The 23,229-nt window shown below is 47.1% G+C and overlaps 1 protein-coding gene across 1 annotated transcript in view; it reads right to left on the bottom strand.

Moving 5' to 3' along the window:
• Positions 1–23,229, bottom strand: part of CDC16 (cell division cycle 16) — a 135,681-nt gene that overhangs the window by 95,059 nt on the left and 17,393 nt on the right. Inside the window, exon 4 of the mRNA XM_078657874.1 lies at positions 888–926. Coding sequence (XP_078514000.1) covers positions 888–926 — 39 coding nt within the window. The remainder of the gene's footprint in view (positions 1–887; positions 927–23,229) is intronic.

Genomic DNA, 23,229 nt, shown 5'->3' with positions numbered 1-23,229 from the left:
CTTGCCACTTGTGCACAACATCTCTCTGTCCGGCTGTGAAGGTCATCTCATCAAAGAAAAGGCTCTAGATTAACACATGTTGTATTGCCTCCTCATTAGGTAGGCAATATCACTGCACCCCACCCAGAGAGCAGGACAAAGCTGCAAGCATGCGCCGAACACTGCCTTAATCAAGCTGCGCTTATTGGATCCCCTGTTTCCTAAACCCATATGTTGTATTAGTTTACCATGTGTAGGTTAGCCAACTCTCACACACTCTAATATGTGTTAAATTAAGGCCTTTCTGCCTGTGCTTGTCAGATAACCTGGTCATCAGTGTTGCCTCTATCTATTTGCATCAAATTGCCTAGCCCACACAAACTTCCTCCATTGCACTGCATCACCTGCTAATGTGATTGCTTGTCCAACGCACACCAAAACGCATGCATCAAGGAAACTATTCCTGAGCTAGACAACAAGGGGTGAATCTTCTGCTTCCACAAAGTGAACAATCATCGCACCATTGTATGCCCGGTGTCCTCGGCAGCATCTAATCAACTCACCTACCTTTCTCTCGTAAGCATAGGACTCCTTAGCATCCCCTATGCATCCATCCCACCTACTGTCTGTTCGTACCCAATCAAGAGATCATCCTCATTCTAAACACATTTTCCTCACACGCACACACAACAAATCACGTTCTTCATCTCATGTGTGTAAAATCTTCATCTCCTTACAAAAACACCAGTTCACTGGCATTTTCCATGTAACATAGTGAATAAAAGCAAGGACAAACTTTAACCTCACACAACCATAGTTTTAGTTGCATGCACTTTTAAGGAGAAAAATAGTGTACTCTTAAAAGGCCATCTGCTGATTTAATTGTTAGAAGCCGAATCAGTACTCACATGACAACGGGCAGCTAGGTATCGACAAGCTTCATCTATCTAAAGAAAGAGAAAAAAAGTTCTGGGTCGAACATCAAAGTATGAAAACTGCATACTGTAAAACGTTGAATACCAAATGGAAATGGCTGAACGATTGAATAGATGTTACTGCTTTCAAAATGTGTTATCCAAAGTGAACACAAACAGTCAAATCAACCCATAATACTCCACACATTTCATTTTACAAAGATGATGCACATACTCTCTATTAGTAAGTAGTAGTAAAATACAATAAAGCCTCGATTTAACCCTGTGTTTTCTTGGAACCAGTTGATGGAAGCCAGGAGAATGAAAATAGTTCATGCATAGAAAAAAGTAGACGCCCCCTGCATGGTGGTGTGCTGGAGAAGAGGTCAGTGTTAGACCCATCAGCCTTTCAGCCTTGGGGGGGGTGGGCTCCCAAACTTTTTGCCTTCATTCCTCCAGTTTTGTTGAATTTGATTAATTTTTTGGGGGCCTTAGGACTCTGCGCACTTTACCACCGCCACTCCTTTACACATGGTGAAACTGGTCTCAGCATGCACACAAAGGACTTCACATTAGCCTGCGGTGCCCCTAGACAGATTCGGACCACAGCATGGAAGAAGAGCAAGGGTCACAGGAAACCATCCCCTTAAAACTCCTGCACACCGGTCTGAAGGGGTGCCTAGGGAGGCTGCCCTGGAGCCTACCAGAGAAGACACTTCTGGCCAAGAGTCCTGCCTGAACTTGCTCGATGGCACGTTGAGGAACAGACGTGTGTCTAACTCTAGAGGGCCTGAGGAAGCAGGCTAAGGTCCAGGCAGATAATGACACCTCTGGAGATCATGTCATCTATTGGGAGAATGAACTCTTACATAGATTCCAGCGCCTTGGGCAACCAGTGTGTTGGTGGTCCTCCAGTGCTACAGGACCCTCCTACTGGGACTGGCTTGTGATATACCCCTGGCAGGACAAGGCCTTTGCCAGACTTGTCACCCACGTTTATTGGCCCCAGATGAAAACGGCCTCAGATACATTTGGCAGGTGATGCCCCACCTGCCGGGTCAGTGGGAAAGTAGGAAAGAAGCTAAATGCTCCCTGGGTCCCCTTTCCTGTCATTGGCTCCTCCTTTGAAAGGGTGGGCATGGATATTATTGGGCCCCTGGATCCCAAAACAGCCTTGGGCAACAGGTTTGTTCTGGTGGACCATGCCACTAAATACCCATAGGCCATCCATCTGAGGTTTTTATTTGTACATGTTGGGGGATTTTTACCTGAGTGGGGATCCCTAGAGAAGTGGTGTCTGACAAGCGCACCAACTTTATTGCAGCGTACACCAAGACCATGTAGGATGAGTGTGGGCTAACCTACAAGTTCTCCATGGCCTATCACCCACAAACAAATGGGCTTGTTGAGAGGTTCTGCAAGATCCTCAAGGGCATGACTGTGGGCCTACCTGAGCCCTTGAGGTGGAAGTGGGATGTCCTCTTACGATGTCTGTCCTTTGCCTACAGGGAGGTACTACAGAAGGGAGTTGGGCTTAGCCCATTTGAATTACTCTATGGTTAGGAGACCTCTCAGTCTGGAGAAAGAGGGGCGGGTGTAAGCTGCCAAGAAGCCTCTCCAGATGTAGTCAGCTACACGTTGGCCCCGCAAAGCCAAATTCCCAAATTCTGGATAAAGGCTTCCGAGAACTAAGACACCAGCGAGAAGTCATGAAGCACTGGTACGACGAGAGAGCCACCTTGTGTAGTTTCAACCTGGCCAAAACAGTGAGGGTTATGGAGCCCGTGGAACCCACGGCCCTACAAAACCACTTGTCTAGGCCCTATGAGTTGAAGGAGCGAACAGGTGAGGTCACCTATGTGGTGGATCTTAGGGTCACTAGGAACCCCTTAATAGTGCTCCATTTCACCCAACCGAAACTACACTATCATAGGTCCGAGATATCATAGGTCCGAGGTCACCATCCTCCTGATGACAGATGATGGCGTGGAAGAGGAGAATGAACCTCTCTACAATGTCCTATCCTCCCAGGAGTAAGATGGGTCAGTAGAGGGTGCCAACTTCTCCCCTACTCGGACCCCAGAATAGCAGCGGTACTGTTGCCAGTTGCTGGAACAGTTTGCCTCCCTATTCTCCCTCAATCCTAGGCTTGCACACCTGTGTATCGATGACATTAATACTGGAGACAATATACATGTAAAAACAAAATGTACAAGTTGTCAGAAAAAGTGAGGGCTTGCATTGAAGAGGAAGTCTCCAAAATGCTGGCATTGGGGGTGACTGAGTACTCCAGTAGTCCCATGTCCAGCCCTGTAGTGCTAGCTCCTAAGGGACACCCCCACAGGGTACCACCTCAGAATTCAGGTTCTGCGTGGATTACAGGGAGGCTCAACTCGGTCACCAAGACTAACGCTCACCCCATCCCAAGCTCATCGACAGGTTGGGAGCTGCCAAGTTCCTTAGTACCTTTGTCTTGACATACGGGTACTGAAAGATTGCTGTTAGTGAGGGGGGCCAAAAAGTGTGGTTCTGAAAATCTGGACCCTGTTGTCATCCCGATATCGAGGTCCAATACCCGTGTCACAAAATATCAACGTACCATGACGAATTTGGTGTCAGCGAACCGATAATGATTAGGGCATCATTCCCATGCATTTGCGTCATAATCGAGGGTCGCCAACACCCCCAAATAGTAGTTTCCGTCCCAACCCCTTAGACTCCATTTTGTGAACGGCATCCATCTTACGTCTTGCCCTCATGATAAGTCAATTAAAGGTCGAGCTTGATCTAAAAGGACACGTCCTCCTTCCCTGACTTCCCCCTGACCTATCCCAACCGACTCCACTGCCTTTAGCCAAACCTGTCTGGGCAGCCCCTCGCCCAGTGGCCAAATGCGATAACATCGATACATAACATTCCTCAAACCATTCACTACATACAAACCATGCTTTCTACAAACACACACCTGTCCTGTTCCCTGTTTATGGCCTGTTTTATGACTAGGAGGTGCCTTCCTTTATTGGGGTTTCATCGATAGCTGATGGGAGTTCCGGGCTTGGCAGAGTAATCTATCACACATTGGACATCTAAAATACGGGCTTGCATACATGACTTCGCTCTTTTGTATTATTGTAGAAATATGTGTATAGCCATATCATAAACTCAAGAATTCTCGCTCGCAGCTATTATTTCTGTATATAAGGAGAAGGCTGGTTCTGTAAAAACGAACAGTCTCCTGAGAACACATGACCCGTGTTTGTCGTACTTCTAGGACACCTGTTACTTGGTAGCTATCAATAAAACTCGATCTCTGACTCGACTAGAAGATTCCGTGTTTCTGTGGTCCGGAACAGGGAGAACTCAGGTCTTCGGGTGTTATCCCCTGGCACCAAACAGGTTCCTAAAAACCCGTTACCTCAGTTGGCGCCCAACTCGGGGCGGTATCAAGCGGCGACGGTCCAAGCCAGATGTTCGTGAGGAGCTTCGTGTGAAAATTCCGGAGGACGGCCAGCCACTTCAGCGACCCCTGTATGTCGACGTGGTTCCGAAGGTCTTTGCTGCGAGGTTCCCCGCATCCCGACGGCTACGAAGGACTGCTGCCCTGACTATCGCCTTGTTTTGGACCCAGTGATCCTTGGTAGAGCGAAACGATAGACGAGTCTTCTAGCGACGTCACCGATCTTCAAATACTTCAGTTAAGTATAAGTGGAGCGTCTCCCAGTCCTTAGTTTGTCCTTAGTTTTTGGTATCCTTGAGATACGCCTTGATTTGGTACTTGCAAGCCCCAAAGCCGAAGGACTTGTGTTTTCACGAGAAATATCGTAATTGATAATCCTTTGAAGTTTGAAGCTAGACTAGTGAGCAGAGATGCCTGGTTTTAGCAGACTTGGAAACTTGTTTTGTCTTGGTTATAGTAAGGACTCCCGATTAGAGGATTCCTGTCCGGTTCCTCCGATTGGAACTCCAACATATGAGCTCTACGTAAAGCACGGCGTAGGCCCTATCACATATAATGAAATGTGGATAAAATACACCCGCAAGGATGGTGTTTTAAAATGGCCCCAATATGGTAGTTTCGACTCAGAAATATTAGATAACCTAGAGGTCACATTATTTAAGAGAAAAGCCCGGCCGGCGATGTTTGACTCTTTTCGCTCATGGCGCAAAGAAGCCAAACAGAAAGAAATAAAGTTAGCGAAAAAGAATAAAAGAGGTATGTCGATGGTGCAAGCTGCCGTTGCATACAGGGATAACGAGGAAGAGCAAGAAAGCGAACAAATACTTAGGAGCAAGAAACTAGCAGTAGATAAATGCTACCCGATGTTACCAAATAAGGGACAAGGTCAAGAGGAAAGATCCGAGAAAGATCCATTAATGTCCCACTTATTAAGCTCACCTCCACCGTATGCGTTAGACGCTACTACAACGCCAAAGCGTTTTTCTATACCACGCCCCGGCGCACGAAACACAGCTTTTGCACACACGCCAGCTACTGTTCCGCTGGTTCCTACTTCTCCGGCGCAGCCTTCTCAAGGGTCGCCATCTTTACTACCTACCCCATCTACTTCTACGACTTTGCCTACAGCTCCAGCTATTGTCTATGATACCACGTCTGCTACTACTTCAACTTCCTCTACTATTGCCTCAACTTCTTCTTTGCCTCAGCCTGTTTTTTCCGATGCACTTGCTCCTCCGCAAGCTTCTCCTTCTATTAGACAAAGAGTGACAGGTACCGTCACTGGTCTGCTTTCACCTTTCTTCGGGTCGCCTAAGACGGCCCCTAAAACAGAAGATAGACAGTTACGTAGTCAACTGCCTGATTACGAGGAAAGAAAAGTGCTAAATGAACTAGCCCGTAAATGGATTACGGATACTGTTAGATATGATGTTCAGTCTGTTATGGAAGTTTTCCGTCAATGGAATGCACCCACTCAGAGATACGTATTCGAAGAAATGTGTGTATATCTGGGCGAAGATTTGGAGACAAATGATCCCACATACACAATGAACGAACTATGGCGTACACGCTTTAAGTTCCACGAAGGCATGATTACAGGAAGAGATGTTGAGAAAGCGATAGAGTTATTACTCTCTTATAGGAGTAAAGGAAACGTCTCTAGATCTTTGTACAAAGACGACGTATCAGATAGGAAAAGAGCGAGACAGTACCCCATGAGAGAGGTTCCTCCGGTTTGGAGGGAAGGCGATGCAAATGTAGTACCGCCAATTCTGCCTCATTTCCAGCGTGTATGGGTACATGTCCCCTGGAAAAGATCCGAAGTCTTGGCGCTCAAGCAGACATTGCCTGACCCTCGTAAAAACCCGACTGGGTATTATAAGGAGTTATCGCAAACTGCAAGCTCATGTATAATGAATTTAGCGGATATAGACATGCTGTTTGGGAACGTTGTCCCACATCCTCTATGGAGCAAAATACGCCATACGAACCATGCTCAAGAACTAGGTGACTCATGGGCGAACATTGCCGCTATAGATGCTAGACAAATTGGTGGTTCTAAACCTGAGCCGTTAATAGCTGAACTTCCCGGTAGAATTATTGCATACATGAAAACAATAATGCCTGAAGTACGCGTGAACTGGGACAAGCTATCTGCATGCAAGCAGAAGAAAGATGAGAATGTGTCTGACTTTTTCACAAGATTCGAGGAGACTTTCACCGATCATAGTGGTCAGGATATGGCTAACGAGGGTGGCCAAAGATTGTTTGTAGACAAGTTCGTACATAATTTAATCCCTGAACTATGTAATAAATTGAAAGATTCAGAGAGTGCTTGGGCTGTCTCTACGTCAGCTCAAATTTTAGCTACAGCCCAGTACTATGAAAATAGGCGCAAAGACGAGCTAGATAAAGTAGACAGGAAGACAAAAGATTTAAAAACTAAAGTTCTTCTCCAGCAAGCTTATCCGCCTCGTACGGCTAGTCAGCCCAGTTATCAACCGCAACATCAGTATTCGAGAAACGCGCAAGGAAACGAGTTTTCCCACCAGCGTATTGCTTATGGCCTAAATCAATGTGCATATTGCAAGGAAGAGGGTCACTTTAAAAGTAATTGTCCGGCTCTTGCGCGACGTTTGAGCGGTGCTTCGGGTGTAAGGGGAAGAGGTGTTCAACATGCCCCTAGAGGTAGGGGCCGTGGAAATTCCACGCAGAATACAACTTCTTTTACGCCTCAGAATTCGATGAACAGCTTCGACCAACAGAATAATGCGTTGACCAGGTCAGCTCAGTACTATGCTGACGACTATTACACCAAACATGAATACGAGGGTAACGATTGCTAGGACAGCCATGGACAAAGAGAGGGAGTGGTTTCAGTTCCAGTAGATCAGAATGGACCTTATGTCGAGGTAATAGCCTCAGGAGTGTCAGAGCCATTTCTGCTGGATACTGGTGCTACAAAAAGTTCTATCATGCACTCGAAACTTCCTGGCGCACCTTTGTCTGGCGAAATGAATGTCTCAGTAGGTTTCTCTGGCGCCCCTGTTAGAAACCCGATCTCCAGTCCTGTATCTCTTTCTATTGGCCCATGCGAATTAGAGGCACCCCTCATTCTTACAACAGGTTGTGGTGAAAATTTGTTAGGATTGGATTTGCTAAAAAGGTTATATGCGACTTTGTACTGTTCACCATTAGGAGTACAACTTACTTTCGGTAAGAAAGTCATTTCTCCAATGTATGTGTCGAAAGAAAATATTGCAACTGAATTGTCGTGTCTTCCTGATGCACTCTGGGCAAATGGTTCTAATGATGTAGGTCGTTTGGAGATCGCACCGTATGTCATAACGTTGAAAGCCAACGCTAGGTTACCACGTATTCCCCAATACAAAATATCTAGCGAATGTGAAAAGGCGTTATTAACGATTGTTTATGACTTGATTGATAAAGACGTCATCGAAGAAACAACAGGAAATGTTTGTAACAGTCCAGTTTTGCCCGTCTTAAAACGTACTGATCCTTCACAACCCCCTGTGTATAGGTTCGTGATCGACCTCAGAGAAGTGAACAAGATAGTTATCCCACAGTTTCCAGTTGTCCCCGACATTACTGCTTTATTGACGATGGTTCCAGCTTCAGCAAATTGGTTCTCGGTGATTGACCTGAAGAACGCTTTCTTCAGTATCCCGATTGCTGAGGAGAGTAGAGATATTTTCGGATTTAATTTAGGAGGACGAAGTTTCCGCTTCAAGTGCGCTCCTCAAGGCTACTGCGAAAGCCCATCAATATTCAGTCAGGCCCTGAAAACACAACTAGACACGATTGTTCTACCAAATGGTTCAACTCTGATTCAGTATGTAGACGATCTACTGATCGCTGCAGACACTGAAGAGATTTGCAAGAAAGCTACGTTATCATTATTGCATCACTTATGTGACATGAAGCACAAAGTGTCTCTTTCCAAACTACAATTTTGCCGACAAGAAGTAACCTACTTAGGTCACATCTTGTCGAAGGAGGGAAGGAGACTGACACCAGAAAGAATACAGGCAATCGCAGAACTAAGTGCCCCAAGGACACAGAGAGAGGTTCGAGCCTTCTTGGGCATTACATCATACTGTAGACAATGGATACCGAATTTCTCACTACTAGCTAAACCCTTGCTGGCACTACTCTGTAAAGACACGCCAAATCCTATGCCTTGGTCTGAAGATTGCCAGACGAGTTTCACAAGTTGCGTGATGCATTATGTTCGGCTCCTGTGTTGGGAAACCCCAACTACAGTAAGCCTTTTACATTATATGTCCACGAGAAGGAAGGTTGTGCATTATCAGTTTTAACACAACATTTTGGGGACAGACAGCGCCCATTTTTCGGCAACTCTAGACCCTGTGGCTAAAGCCCTACCAAGTTGTCTGAGGGCTACCGCCGCAGCAGCTGTCTGCATTCGACAGTCCGCTGGATTAGTCATGAATAATACTCTGATCGTTATGGTTCCGCATGCAGTAGACATTTTACTAAACAGGACGAAGACACAACACCTTACTAGCGCTCGACTATCCAGTTACGAACTTACGCGGCTAGCAAGTCACATCCACATAAAGAGGTGCGATACACTGAATCCCGCAACGTTATTACCCATTCCGACAGGAACAGACGAGATTGATAAACATGACTGTTGCTTTAGGACAGAAGAAGAGACAAAAGGGAGAGTAGACTTACAGGACACTCCCCTTCCTGAATGCAATGATACTTTATGGGTTGATGGTTCATGTTTCAAGCTGCCGAATGGTGATACGACTGCAGCATATGCCGTAACGACATTACACACCATTATAGAGACTGCGCGCATTTCCCATAATTCTGCACAAGCTGCAGAGCTAATTGCGCTTACCAGAGCATGTGTGTTAGCAAAAGGAAAACGAGTGAATGTGTACACTGACAGCCAATACGCCTTTGGTATGGCTCACAGTTTTGGGAGATTGTGGCGTGAACGTGGGTTTCTTACGTCACATGGTGCAAAGATACAACATGGTCAGCTAGTTAATGAGCTCCTCCAGTCACTGACCTTGCCACTACAAGTTGCCATTATAAAATGTAGTGCACACAAAAAGATTCAGGATGATGTTGGCCGCGGGAATGCATTTGCAGACGAGGTTGCGAAAGAGACTGCAAGGAACACAATGAGTCGGATGTATGTTGTAGGTCCCGCTAGATGGATTACTGATGTAGGAATGTGTGAGGACACCATTGAAAGCATGAAATCTATACAAGCCGAGGACTATTTGTGCGAATTGACAACTAAATTGCGTGTTTTACACCAACAGGTTCACAGTTCCTCTCCACCAGCCTCTGACGATCCAGGTCACTCCATCACACCCGGCACGTGGGTTTTGGTGCGGAACTTCCAGCGCACCAACAACGGACAGCCGAGGTGGACCGGACCTTACCTGGTACTTCTTTCCACGAGGTCAGCGGTTCGGGTGGACGGCAAAAAGAACTGGGTGCACGGGACCCATTGTAAACGGGTCCCTCTGCCCCTTCCATACGACCGGTGGGTCAACGAAGGAATTGCCGACTCCGAGACAGAATCCATACCTCGCTTCATCCCTTTCAGCGATGCACGTTTAAAAGAAACTGGTACCGAAAAGGAGAGTGATCATATTTTACAAGGATTTGTGCCACAGTCAATGCAGTTGGACACTACCGAACCTGAGACATTGTTTGAAGACCACACCATACCTGGGAAAGAACAGTATAATCTAAGGTCAAGACAAAGAGACTAATAAAAAGACACACAAACGAATGTGATTTTCCCTTCCCCCAAGAACTATTTTAGATTTTTCAGCTCTCTCGCTCTCAGGAAACTTGCTCATTTTTGATTTTCGAACCGCCATCCGGTTCTGCTGCTAGGGTCGCGGTTGAAGTCTAGGGAGTGCAACTGGGAAGTTTTAGGTCCACGGTTCTGGTTGGTCCACGGGAGTTACCCCGGACTGAGCAGAGCGCGCTCCCTGGCAGAATCAATCTACCGCCGCGGGCAGCAACTAGAGGATGGAGTTTCCTAGGGTAAAGAGACCTACCAGACTCCCAAACTTTGAAAGACAATTGTGCACTGTACTGGCCAAAAGAAAGTTTCTGATAACATGTATTTTAATGTTGTGTAGCATAACGATGTTTTTGACTGGTTATACTCTATTCGTGTTTAAAGTTACCTTTTCGAATGACACCCAGCCACAGCCTCCTCCTACTATCTCTTCACACTACTTTCACCCTCTACCTGAACACGAATCTGCCAGAAGACTCGAATTTGTAAATAACTCATTTATTCAACTCCTACACCAACACCAGTCCATCATGAACACATCGAACTGTTGGATATGTGGACTCATGCCACACACAACGGATAAGGGTATCCCATATTTCATCCTGCCTTTCAGTTATTATGGTTCTCTGTGGGCTTTCCAGACCATGTTCCTATTCGCCCTAGAACCATACCCGACACGTTCTACTGAAAGTGATTCCAGTAACAAGGCACTAATAGCAGGGATAAGAAATATGAGTAGAGAGTTCGACACCTATCTTACGATTCCCAAAGATGAACTCACTCCGTACACTCGTTGGAACGTAACCAAATATGGGGTTTACCTGAGTAAGAGCCAGACAGCAAAGAAATCCCGCCCAGTTTGGATAGTACCCAACCGAGGTCACTTATGTTTACAGGGTATCGGCAGGGATCCCAAAGCTCAAATAGGAAAGAGTATATGCGCGGAAACATATGTGTTCGCTTCCCGAACTTCCCCTATATTATTAGCAGCCAAAGGCACGTACTTCGTCTGCCATGACCAAGCTTACACGTGGTTGCCCCCTGACTTCTCAGGTACATGCTTTATTGCATTTCTGCTGCCTCCCACTTACACGGCCAGAGCAGATTACCATCGGACAAGGACAGCTAGAGGTGTCGTGAGTAAAGACGACACCGCGGGTCAGGAATTCGCTGACTTCGCAAAGGGTTTTCTGCCATTTTGGGGCCCTATGGTAAACAGCAGGAATATTCGCCAGTTATCGAGGATAGTTGAATCCGCCGTGACTACAACGGCCGGAGCCCTTGGAAATTTGACGACCGAACTTCAGTCGGATCGACTTATGACCCTTCAGAACCGAGTTGCCCTAGATGTCATACTCGCCGATCGTGGTGGTGTGTGTAGAGTGATCCAATCCAGTTGTTGCATTTTTATCCCTGATAACGCACCGACAGTGTACCAAGCCATCTCTAAACTACACGAAATATCTGATTCCCTCCACGTGGAAAAAGGAGATTGGTCCTTACTAGGGTGGTTCTGGGAACTGATCGCTACATGGGGATGGAAAACACTGATCTTCATTGGGATGATCTTAGCACTTCTGTTTATGTTCTGCCTGTGTATACAGTGCGCTCCTGCACTATGTGGCCTCTGTGCTACGTCATGTGTACGGAAGCCTGTGTCAAGAGACAAACTAAGCAACAGAATGATGTTACAGCAGCATCTCCACGAATTCCTCCATATGGATTTGGACTCAGATTAATATGATTTATTGCCTTACATAAGGGCAAAAGGAGGGTCTGTGGTTCTGAAAATCTGGACCCTGTTGTCATCCCGATATCGAGGTCCAATACCCGTGTCACAAAATATCAACGTACCATGACGAATTTGGTGTCAGCGAACTGATAATGATTAGGGCATCATTCCCATGCATTTGCGTCATAATCGAGGGTCGCCAACACCCCCAAATCGTAGTTTCCGTCCCAACCCCTTAGACTCCATTTTGTGAACGGCATCCATCTTACGTCTTGCCCTCATGATAAGTCAATTAAAGGTCGAGCTTGATCTAAAAGGACACGTCCTCCTTCCCTGACTTCCCCCTGACCTATCCCAACCGACTCCACTGCCTTTAGCCAAACCTGTCTGGGCAGCCCCTCGCCCAGTGGCCAAATGCGATAACATCGATACATAACATTCCTCAAACCATTCACTACATACAAACCATGCTTTCTGCAAACACACACCTGTCCTGTTCCCTGTTTATGGCCTGTTTTATGACTAGGAGGTGCCTTCCTTTATTGGGGTTTCATCGATATCTGATGGGAGTTCCAGGCTTGGCAGAGTAATCTATCACACATTGGACATCTAAAATACGGGCTTGCATACATGACTTCGCTCTTTTGTATTATTGTAGAAATATGTGTATAGCCATATCATAAACTCAAGAATTCTCGCTCGCAGCTATTATTTCTGTATATAAGGAGAAGGCTGGTTCTGTAAAAACGAACAGTCTCCTGAGAACACATGACCCGTGTTTTTCGTGCTTCTAGGACACCTGTTACTTGGTAGCTATCAATAAAACTCGATCTCTGACTCGACTAGAAGACTCCGTGTTTCTGTGGTCCGGAACAGGGAGAACTCAGAGGTCTTCAGGTGTTATCCCCTGGCACCAAACGGGTTCCTAAAAACCCGTTACCTCAAAAGTAGTAAGCATTTTTTACCCCAGAGGGCCACTTCCAATTTTGGATGATGCCCTCTGGATTGAAAAATACCCCTGCCACCATTCAAAGGTTGGTTTGCAATGTCTTAGCTGGGGAAGGAGGCATTTAGTGCTGCCTACCTGGATGACATGGCTGCCAACAGCTCCCACTGTAAGGACCACCTAGACTATCTTCAGGAGGCGACGAGACTCTGCAACAGCCAGGCTTAACTATCAAGGCTAGCAGGTGCAAGACAGGGCAGGGTTTGGATGGTGTACATGGGACACCTAGTGGGTGGAGGCATTGTGCAGGTTTTCTGGGCCAAGCCTCAGACCATCTTGCCCTGGGAACCCTCTAAAACTCAGACTCAGTTGAGGGCCTTCCTGGGCCTCAACGGTTACTATAAGAGGTTTGAATTGAGTGAGGTAGATTGGATTGAGTAGGGTGGATTGGATGAAAGCGGGGTGGATTGGATGAAAGCGGGGTGGATTGGATGAAAGTGGGGTGGATTGGATGAAAGCGAAGTGGATTACAGCGGGGTGGATTGGAGTGAAGTGGACTGGATTTGAGTGGAGCGGATTGGTTGGACTGGATTGGATTTGCGTGGAATAGTGCGGATTGGATTGAGTGGGGTGGATTAAAGTTACTTAGAGTGGGGTGGATTATGGTGGACTGGAGTGGATTGTACTGAGGTGGATTAAAATGGATCAGATTTAGTGGGATGGATTGGAGTGGTGTGGGTGGATTGGGTTGCAGTGGATTGGATTGGGGTGGGGTAGAATGGATTTGCGTGGGTGGATTGGTTTGGATTGGAGTGGGGGTTGGTAGGATTGGAATGTGTTGGGTTGGACTGGATTGGAGTGGGTTGGATTTGAATGGGGTGGATTAGAGTGGGGTGGGTTGGATTGGAGTTGGTTGTTGGTTTTTTTTAACTTTATTTAACATTTTCATAATAATATCAGTGTTGCATTGAGGATGTATGATTGACCTTACAAGTATTCATGTAAATCAGGTCTTTCGCATTATAGATTTGTTCGAACTAGGAGATTTATAATATATGCATTTCTTAGCAGCCTCCATCAAGCGTCTGCCCATGTCTTCCATCCCCAGTACCCCTTCATCATCCACCCTCTCCCAAACCTTGCCAATAGTTATTGTCAATAGCCAACCATCATATGTATGTATTCTGGGAGAAACTCCGTTCCGCCATTCTATTCTACACCCGTTGAAACTAAACCCTGTTCTTGTTGGGTGGGAGGGTCTTGCTGCTGCGCCGTCAGGAAGGCCCAGAAGGGGCCCCAAATGTCTTTGGGTCTGGATGTTGGAGGGTTTTGCTGGCATATAGTTCGCTTATCATGGAGCAGGAGGCTAGGCTTTGGATCCAAGTCTGTTCTGTGGGAGCACGTTTACTGCCCCAACGTATAGCGACTTCTCTTTTGGCCAATAATAAACGAATAGCGATAAATCTACGAATTTTCTGTGTAAACTGCACCACATAGCCCAGCAAGGCAATCTCCGGCAGGGGTTCCACCTGTATCCCCACCATCCTACTAAGTGTACTGTGTATTCCAATCCAGAAATTGTGAATGTTGGGGCATGTCCAGGCGAGATGTGAAAAATCTGCATATGGGGAGTTGCATCGCTGACAGGAATGCTGCCAGGTAGAATCTATTCTGTGCATTTTGGCCGGGGTGATATACATCCTGAGTAAAAATTTTAAATGGATCAGTTTATGTCGACTATTAAGGGAAACCGATGTCGTAACTGCACAGCAGGCTGCCCATTGGTCATCTGATATCGGGTTCCCCAAATCTACTTCCCATGCCTTGTGTATCTTGTCATCTGTAACTGGAAGGATGTCGGCACACGCTCTGTAGAGCTGGGACATAAGATGGGCTCCCTTGCTGCTGTCAATCACTACAGTGAGCGGAGGGAAGGTAGCAGACTCTAGTGGATACTCCGGGAACTTGGTCCTCAAGGCAGAGCTCAGTCTCATTAGGATAAATTTGTCCATGAAGGAGATGTTAGTAAACAGGGCCTCATCGTCTGGGTCAAAAAATGTGGCCACCCAGGTAAAAGTCCCCCATTTTAAGAATGTTAAATTTAGTACAGGTCTTTGAACTAGCTTCTCGCCTGTAATGGGCAACCATCTGGGATTAGGGAGCGGTAGGGAGGAGGAATACAATGATGAAGCTTTCAATATGCGTCTTAGCTTTGTTCAGTCCCAGCTAGTCGTTGAGACCGGCTGAATATCTGTGGTGTCTCTGGGGATACCAAAGGGCAGGACTGAAGCCAAGGTGTCCGGTAGCACGAAGTCTGATTCGGGACGCAGGAAAGGTATCCTAGCGTCTGGGTGATAGCAAGCCTGAGCAAAGCTACATTGTGCTGCCAGGTAATATATTTGCAGATCGGGAACCTCAAACCCTCCTCTATTGCAGGGGAGCGTCATGATTTGCCAACGTACTGTAGGTTTTCTGTTGCCCCATACCAATTTGATTAAATGTGAACGAAGAACGCTGAAAAAACGATTAGTGAGTGGGATTGGTATATTCTGAAAGAAATACAAAAATTTCGGAAGCACATTCATTTTTAGGGCTCGGCTGAACGCGCGGAAGCGCGTCTCCGCCGAGGCTCTTTTGTCGGCGTGTCTGCTTCCCAGGAGACAATCCTGGCCGCGCGCATCGCCTTGGAGGCGATTTGAAAGTGGCACGCGCCGACTGGCACGCGCCGCGCTTGGCCTGGCTGTCTCCTGGGAAGCGCAAACATACCCAGGCACACCTCCCCCTGCATGCATGTGGCCACACACACACGAGCGCACATACATGCACGCAGACAGAGACACTCCCCCCTCCCTCGCACACAGACACACACAGGAGCGCACATACACGCACACATACAGAGACACATGTACACACATCCACACCGTGATGCCTTTGAAATGTGACGCGCATGCCCCTTGCGGTGCAGTTTACCCTATATCCAGACGCGGCTCGCACCCATCCATGCCCGGTCGCCCGGCGCCCTCTCCTGGTCCCTCCTCAGGGTCTTGCTCTGCTTCCCTCGGGTCTCCGGCTGCAGCGTGCCCGGGTCTCCCCTCTGCGGGTCCCCGTCCTCCGTAGCTCTCCAGAGCGACCCCTGGCGGAGAGTGTGTGTCCGTAGCCGCTACCTCCGGCTTCGGTGGGCAGCCCCGCACTCCTCGCTGCTGCTTGATCTGGGAGTCCTTGGGGACGCCCGACCCCCTGTTGGTCCTGAGTTCTCGCCGCGCTCCGGGCTCCTCTCTGCGGCTGCAGCCCTCTGCTCTCTGCCCCTGACCTCGGCCTCCCTCGGCTCGCACACTCTCCGATCCCTCTCTCAGACCCCGGAAGTCTCCGCTCCTCCTCCTTCTCCCGGCCCGCACTTCCCTCCTCCACAACTCATCCTCCTCTCCCCCTCCCCTGTTTTGGACGTCCTTTTCCAGGACCCCCCTCCCCTGCACCTCCTCCTCCTTCTCTCGGTCTCACAGTCGCCTGCTGGGCAGCCTCGGGCCCTTCATGCAGCTGTTACGGTAGTTTGTGCCCGCAACCTGTGAATGCGCTGGGGGTGGAGGGGTCTAGGATGTCAAGGGGTAACACCTCAACATACGGGCATTACCAACGTCAGAACACCCCCTCGTCACACTCACCGTTTTGTGACGGGACCCTTGCCCACTGCTCTGCAATGGACCTCGGTGCCGCTGAGAGACCCGCAAACTCCAACCGCCCTTTGACACCCCTCATCCAAAGCTACTTGTAATGGCAGATTTACCCCCCCCCACGCCCCAGTAATCCTGCGAGAGGGCAGGTAAATAATGGCATAGTGAGTTCGTACATGGTCTTTGCAGAGATGAGAGCAACTCCGGCTGCGGAGATGGGCCTCAGAGGAGCTCAAATCGTCCCCTTACTCCCTCGCCCCATGTCTTTATTACACGGGTGCGAGGGGGCCCCAGAATGCCTTGCTGGGTGTATGTTTGGGAATCTGTTATCCGATAAAAACCCTTCAGAGGTTAGGGAACATGAGCCACCTGAGAGACTCCGCTACACCGCCCACCTCCACCTGTGGTGAAAGGGGTGGGCAAGAATGCCCTTTGACCCCGGCTCCACCGGTAATGCCTGGAATATAAAAAAGGAGACTTTTCAATTAAATGTTGAAATAATGTTGTCTAAGAGTAAATCACTCGGTGTTTCCTGCATTCCGCGCATTCCTGCAGCCGAATCCCTCCTGTAACCCAATTTCTCTTGGATAGAAGCAAGTGGGAGAGAGGGGGGGAGGGGGCGATGGCTGGAAAGGAGGGAGCCATCGAGGTTGGGGGGGGGGGGCTCTGGCAGGGAGGCGTTGGGCTAGCTCTGGTTTGTGGGCCTGCAGGGTGATGAGAAGGGGGTTCCGAGAAAGCTACAGCGTGCAGCCCAAGAGTGCCCCTCTCCCCATAACCAGGACACAGGAATGTCACTTGCAAACCGCACAGAAGGTCGGTTCCAGTAACAAAATGCCCAAATTTACAGGGCTTGGAAACGGCATGAACCGCTGAATTAGGAGCTATGCAAAAGCACATTGTATTATTATAAAACTACAGCATTCTCACCTAAATACGGTGCGTGTACACTGAAGAAACCTCAATAAACCTGGTACACGACTGCCAGATAGAAGGTAAGGTACGCGACCAGAAGGCGCTACAGCATCACACAAACAACGGTATTGTTCTATACACATGTTGCTAACAACACAAATAATACTGCTTAAATAGTGTACAATAATGACGGAGTTCATTTATCCAAAACGTGAACATAAGATTAGAATTCGGAAAACTTTGGACACCGTCTGGAAACCACAATAACTGCATGGCATGGAACCCATATAAACCCGCCATGAAAATGAAACTGGGACGGTCACCTCCAGGCAGGCGGTGTGCAGCCTACACAGGAGAAGGTAGCGCCCAAACTGCAGATGCAAGGCACGGACCCCTTGGCTTCCATCTCTAAGGCACCGCAATCTCCCCCGGAGCCTCGTAATGTCGTGCAGCATGGTGGTCTGCCACTGAGTGCTGCGCCATCACCAGAACATCCTCACCCATCACGTCCTCTCCTGCAGCACACGCCTGTCCAGAGAGCAAGGGTGCCTTCCCGGCATTGCTTTCTTGGATTACAGTCCAGGACTCGGGACCGATTTTCCCGGCCGCCAAGAAAGGCTTGCAGCTTGCCTGGAGCATTCCAGCTTCGAAGAGATGATAGTCGTGCCTAGGTCTCCATTTCCTCCACGAAGCACAGTGTCCTTCCTGAGGCAGGCAGGGAACCTTAATTTTACCAAAGCTCAATTTTTGGGACCCGAGACTGCCCTATGAACATGACACTGTCCTTTAAATTGGTGTCCTTTCATGGAACACAACCCTATCCTGAAAGCAAGCCTTTCTTTGCCGGAGCACAGGACCATATCCAAAGCATATCTTTCGTCTGGGACCACATCTTCTTTTTTTTAACCTTGGGTTACGTTTCTGGAGCGTAGTTCCGTTTTCAGAACATTGTTTGTCCTGGGGCATTGCTTGCTTTCCTTGAGCACAAGACAAGGTCCGAGCGTGGCTTCTCTTTCCGGGAGCACATCTTTTCCAGGGGCCAAGAACCTGTACATCATCTCTGTTAAAGGAATAAAGAGTCGCTTGAACAGATTGCCATCGGCGGGTGTTGTTGACATAGTGATGACCACAGTGAAGAAAGGAAAACCAGAACTCAGAATAAAGGGTGAGTACACAGTAGTGTATGTCACAACTGTCAGACCTTGCTCGCACCCCTTTTATTAAAACACTTGTTTTCGAGCATGTGATTGGTAAACTGCACACTGACCATTTGCAAGAGATTATGCTATTGGCATTGTAAATGACAATGCCATTTATTTATCTGTTTTCAAAACCAATACATAAATAAAAAAATTGTCATTTACAATGCCAATAGCTCTAACTTTTGCAAAGGCGAGACCGTTGCATTGTAAATGCTTGTTATAAGGGCAACCCGTCCGGCCATGGAAAGCAGGAGTTTCAGCCATGTGTCTATTTGTGTTTCGAATTTAGAGATCGCTACCCCATAGTTACGGCGGACGATCTGGTCTGTATTAAGGTGGATGTGCATGCCCAGATATCTTACTGAGTCAGATCCCCACTCCAGTGGAAATTCAGTATCCCATTTTGAAGTGCTAGCTGTGAGGGGGAAGATCACCAACTTATGCCAATTGATACCTAGCCCAGAAAAGGTGCCGAATCGGAGTATTTCCCGTAAAAGGGGATCCAAATTTAGTCGGGGTTCTCGAACATATAGTATTGTGTCGTCTGCATATAGAGAAACCAATAATGGCCCAGTGGAAATTTGTAATCCACGGTGTAGATGTTTCTCCTGAAAATGCCTGACCAAGGGGTCCATTGCCAATATAAAGAGCAAGGGGTCCATTGCCAATATAAAGAGCAAGGGGGATAAGGGACAGCCCTGCCTCGTGCCACGCGACAAAGAGAAAGGAGCCGATAGAATGCCGTTTAACCGGAGCCTAGCAGTGGGTCTGTTGTACAGTAAGGCCGTTGTGGCGATGAAACCGGCAGGCATCCCCATACGTTTGTTTTGGATTAGAGTGGGGAAGACTGTTTTTGATTTGGAGTGAGGCCGATTGTTTTGGATTGGAGTGAAGCAGGTTGTTTGGAATATGAGTGGGCCAAATTGTTTTGGATTGGAGTGGGCCAAATTGTTTTAGACTGGAGTGGGGCAGATTGTAGTGGGGTGAGGTGGACTGGATTGTAGTGGGTTTGGATAGATTGGACTGGTGTGGGCTGGAATGGAGGGGGTGAATAGGTATGGAGTGAGGTACATTGGTTTGGAGTGAGGTGGATTGGAATGGGGCATTTGGAGTGGGGTGGACATTTGGGATGGGAGTGGGGCAGATTTTGGATTAGAGTGGGGCAGATTGGGGTGGGGCGCATTGGAGTGTGGAAGTTTGTTTTGGATTGGGGCAGATTGTTTAAGACGGGAGTGGGGCAGATTGGATAGTAGCAGATTATTTTGGATTGGAGTGGGGCAGATTGTTGTAGATTGGGGTGGGGTGAGGTGGATTGGATCGGAGAACAGTAGATTGGATTGGGCTGGACTGGATTGGAGAGGGGTAGATTGGGATGGAGTGAGGTGGACTGGAGTGGGGCAGATTGTTTTGGATTGGAATGGGGCAGATTGTTTTGGACTGGAGTGGGGCTAATTGGAGTGGAGCGGATTGCTTTAGATTGAAGTGGGGAAGACAGTGTTGGGCTGAGCGAGGAAGACTGGAGAGGGGCAGATTTTTTTGCATTAGAGAGGGGCAAATTGCTTTGGAGAGGGGCAGAGTGTTTTGAATTGGAGATGGACAGATTGGAGTGGGGTAAACTGTTTTTGATAGGAGTGGGGCTGTTGTTTTGGAGAGGGGCATATTGTTTTGGATTGGAGTGGGGCAGATTGTTTTGGATTGGATTGGGGCAGTTGTTTTGGATTGGGGCAGACTGAAGTGGGGCAGACTGGAGTGGGGCAGATTGTTTTTTATTAGAGTGGGGCAGATTGTTTGGGATTACTGAATTGAAGTTGAGCAGATTGTTTTGGATTGCATAATTTTGAAAATGACACATAAGAAAGAAACCATGTCGCTTTGCAATATATAGAACAAGATAATCGTCATATTTTTTGCCCATGATCTTATGCGGACCAGGAAGTGAATGCGAGTGGAGAGCATTCCGAAGTCCTTCGACCGCCACAGCGGGTCCCGTCTGACGTAAAATCGTATACGGAAGCACCCAGACAACGTACACAACGCGCCTGACTACTCCTTCCAGAATGCCGAGAGTCAGACAGCCAAAAACGCGCGATTAAATCAACAATGTGTGACTTCGTGGACATTTCCAGTTATACTCTGATGAGCGAGAGATATTGGTCCTGATGAGAACTCCCAAATGACGCGAGTTTGAAACGTGTAGACTTTATGTTACAAGCCAAAATCAAAAAATTAGGAATTGATAAGAATCAATAAATTGTATATATATGTTTTTGTTTCAAAACACATATTGGCTTTCTTGTTGAGAATATTTTGATTCCGGCATATATCGAACCATTAATGTTTCTTTGTGGTGTTTGTACTGGTATGATTGAAGAATGAGTGAGGATTGAATGTATAATTGTATGCATTTTTTTGTAAATAGGAAAGTTGTTTTTGATAAATTGAATGTCATTTTTTGTTGTGTACACTAGGTTTTAATATTTGTATAATAATTTGATAAATCACAGATTCAAATAGAAGGTGAAATTTAAAAATAAGAAATAAACAAAGGAATTGGAATTAAAACCAACAAACATATTGTTTCAATCGCATGTTTTGACTAAATAGCTGTCTTTTTCATGTGTTAGCGGCATTTGCACTTATTTTTGTTCATTATAAGCTTGTGGCAAGCTGTGCCGTTGGGAGCCCAGACCCAGTGGTGGTTTTCTCATATTTTGAGAACAGCGCCCGCGAGCACAAAAACAAAACAAAAAAAAACATGAGTGCAAAGTGAGAACAGAAGAATTGGCAAAATAAAAGAGAGTTAACAATAGAAAATAAAACTTGGCAATTTTGTTTGTCCTGCTGGGCAACGTTTTCGCCAGTGTGACGCCTTCTATTTGCATGGCACTGGAAGTTATAAAGAACAAAATAGTAACTCACTCACGTTGGGAGCAGCGACAAGCACTGATTAATTTGAATCAATCATTGCTTGGTCCCTGCTCCACAGAGAGGAAATTAAATGACGTTTGGCCTGCAGTGACTATTTACGAGGCTGTAGAGAAGAGTGCCACGCAAGTCAACAAATTGTAAACAACTGGGTATCTCAGCGCCATGAAACCAACCGGTGTACGAACGTTTTATAAATAATTTTTAACATAACATAACTTAACAGGGTAGGCCAAAAGCCCTTTTTGTTAGCGTCTCACAAGCAATATACATGCGTTAGCTCATGCTAATGTAGCTCGACCATAAAATGGGGATCATCGGCCTCTCTCTTTTCAGTACACTCCTGGCCCTCTGGATACTACAGAAAGACTGTCTTGCTGCCAGAGGACTACCCTGAAGCTTGAAGCCTGCTGTTTGAGAACGACGACTAGACCTGCACCTTTCATCCCAGGCTGAAGTGTCTCCAAGGGACAGCTGACTTACCTCCTGCCCTGAGCTTCAGGGAACCAACAAGCTCCAGAGGCTCCCTGTAACTGCCCAGCTGACCTGCTGCACAGGACCTGCAACTGGAACAGCCTGAGCCCTTCTGGTTTCTAATTCCTCATCCCCAAGGGGTGCCCCTCAGGAGCTTTACCCTTTGTGGGGTATCATTTGAGCTGCTCAGAAAAGAAAAGGAGAAATCCTGAAGTTCTGGATTCTTCATGACCAGGAAAGAGCCCATTCGCGCCAACATCTTGCCACCTGTCAAGTTGCAGCACCGGTGAACCTGACTGTGCTACGCGACTGTCAGGGATGACCAGCAATGCGAGAGCTGCACTTCTTGCTATAGTGTCGACAGCATGTGGTCACTGCCAACGCAAATCTTCAGCAATGACTGGCCGCAACGCCCCTCAGGATCTTTGTGCTACAGAGAAGACCGTCTGCAAAACAGAGTCTGCTCTTTGCCCTACAGCGACGACCAACTGCGATGCTCTCCTTGCAGCCTCCTCCATCGCTTACAGATCTCTTCATGGTGGACTTTAGAAGGCAACTTTTTTACCTGAACTAAGCTGGTCCATGTATCCGGCACACACTCCATCTCCGTTGGCCTGAACGTGTGACTTTGACTAGGTCTCTCACAACAAGATAACGGTGAGAGGCACTTTGTGATTTTAGGGACTATACTTCCTTAAACTGTTTGAGTGCTCACAAATACTTTATACATTGCTACTAAGGTAAGCTTTACTGCTTTTGTGCCAAGGTACTAGGTTAAACACAAGCTAATTAAGTGAAATGTGTGGTTCACCCTGGTAGCACACAGTAGAACTGATTTTTGCATGAAAGATGCATAATTACACTATTGCATGCACATATGTCACATGTTTATTTGCTTCACAGGAAGCACTATGCCAAACATTCATATTGATGCCTATCTAATGAGATGAAAAAGGGGTTGGAATGCTTCAGAGTAGTCCATGCAAAATTGCTGCACAGAAATTCTTTATAAGCCAACACCCAAGTGTATGATAAAATCAGCGCATACAAAATGCCAAGAACGTGCAACCACCAGATGAGAAAGTATATGAATATTATTCCAGGTATATCTTTTACAAATCAGTTACAGGTAGCTCATCAAACCTATGCGTTGCTAGTTGATAAGCAAAAACAGGTTTGGATCAATGTTTGTAAAA

The sequence above is a fragment of the Lissotriton helveticus genome, chromosome 8, assembly GCF_964261635.1.
Source record: "Lissotriton helveticus chromosome 8, aLisHel1.1, whole genome shotgun sequence".
Taxonomy (NCBI): Eukaryota; Metazoa; Chordata; class Amphibia; order Caudata; family Salamandridae; genus Lissotriton; species Lissotriton helveticus.
This window is presented reverse-complemented; position numbering and strand designations above follow the sequence as displayed.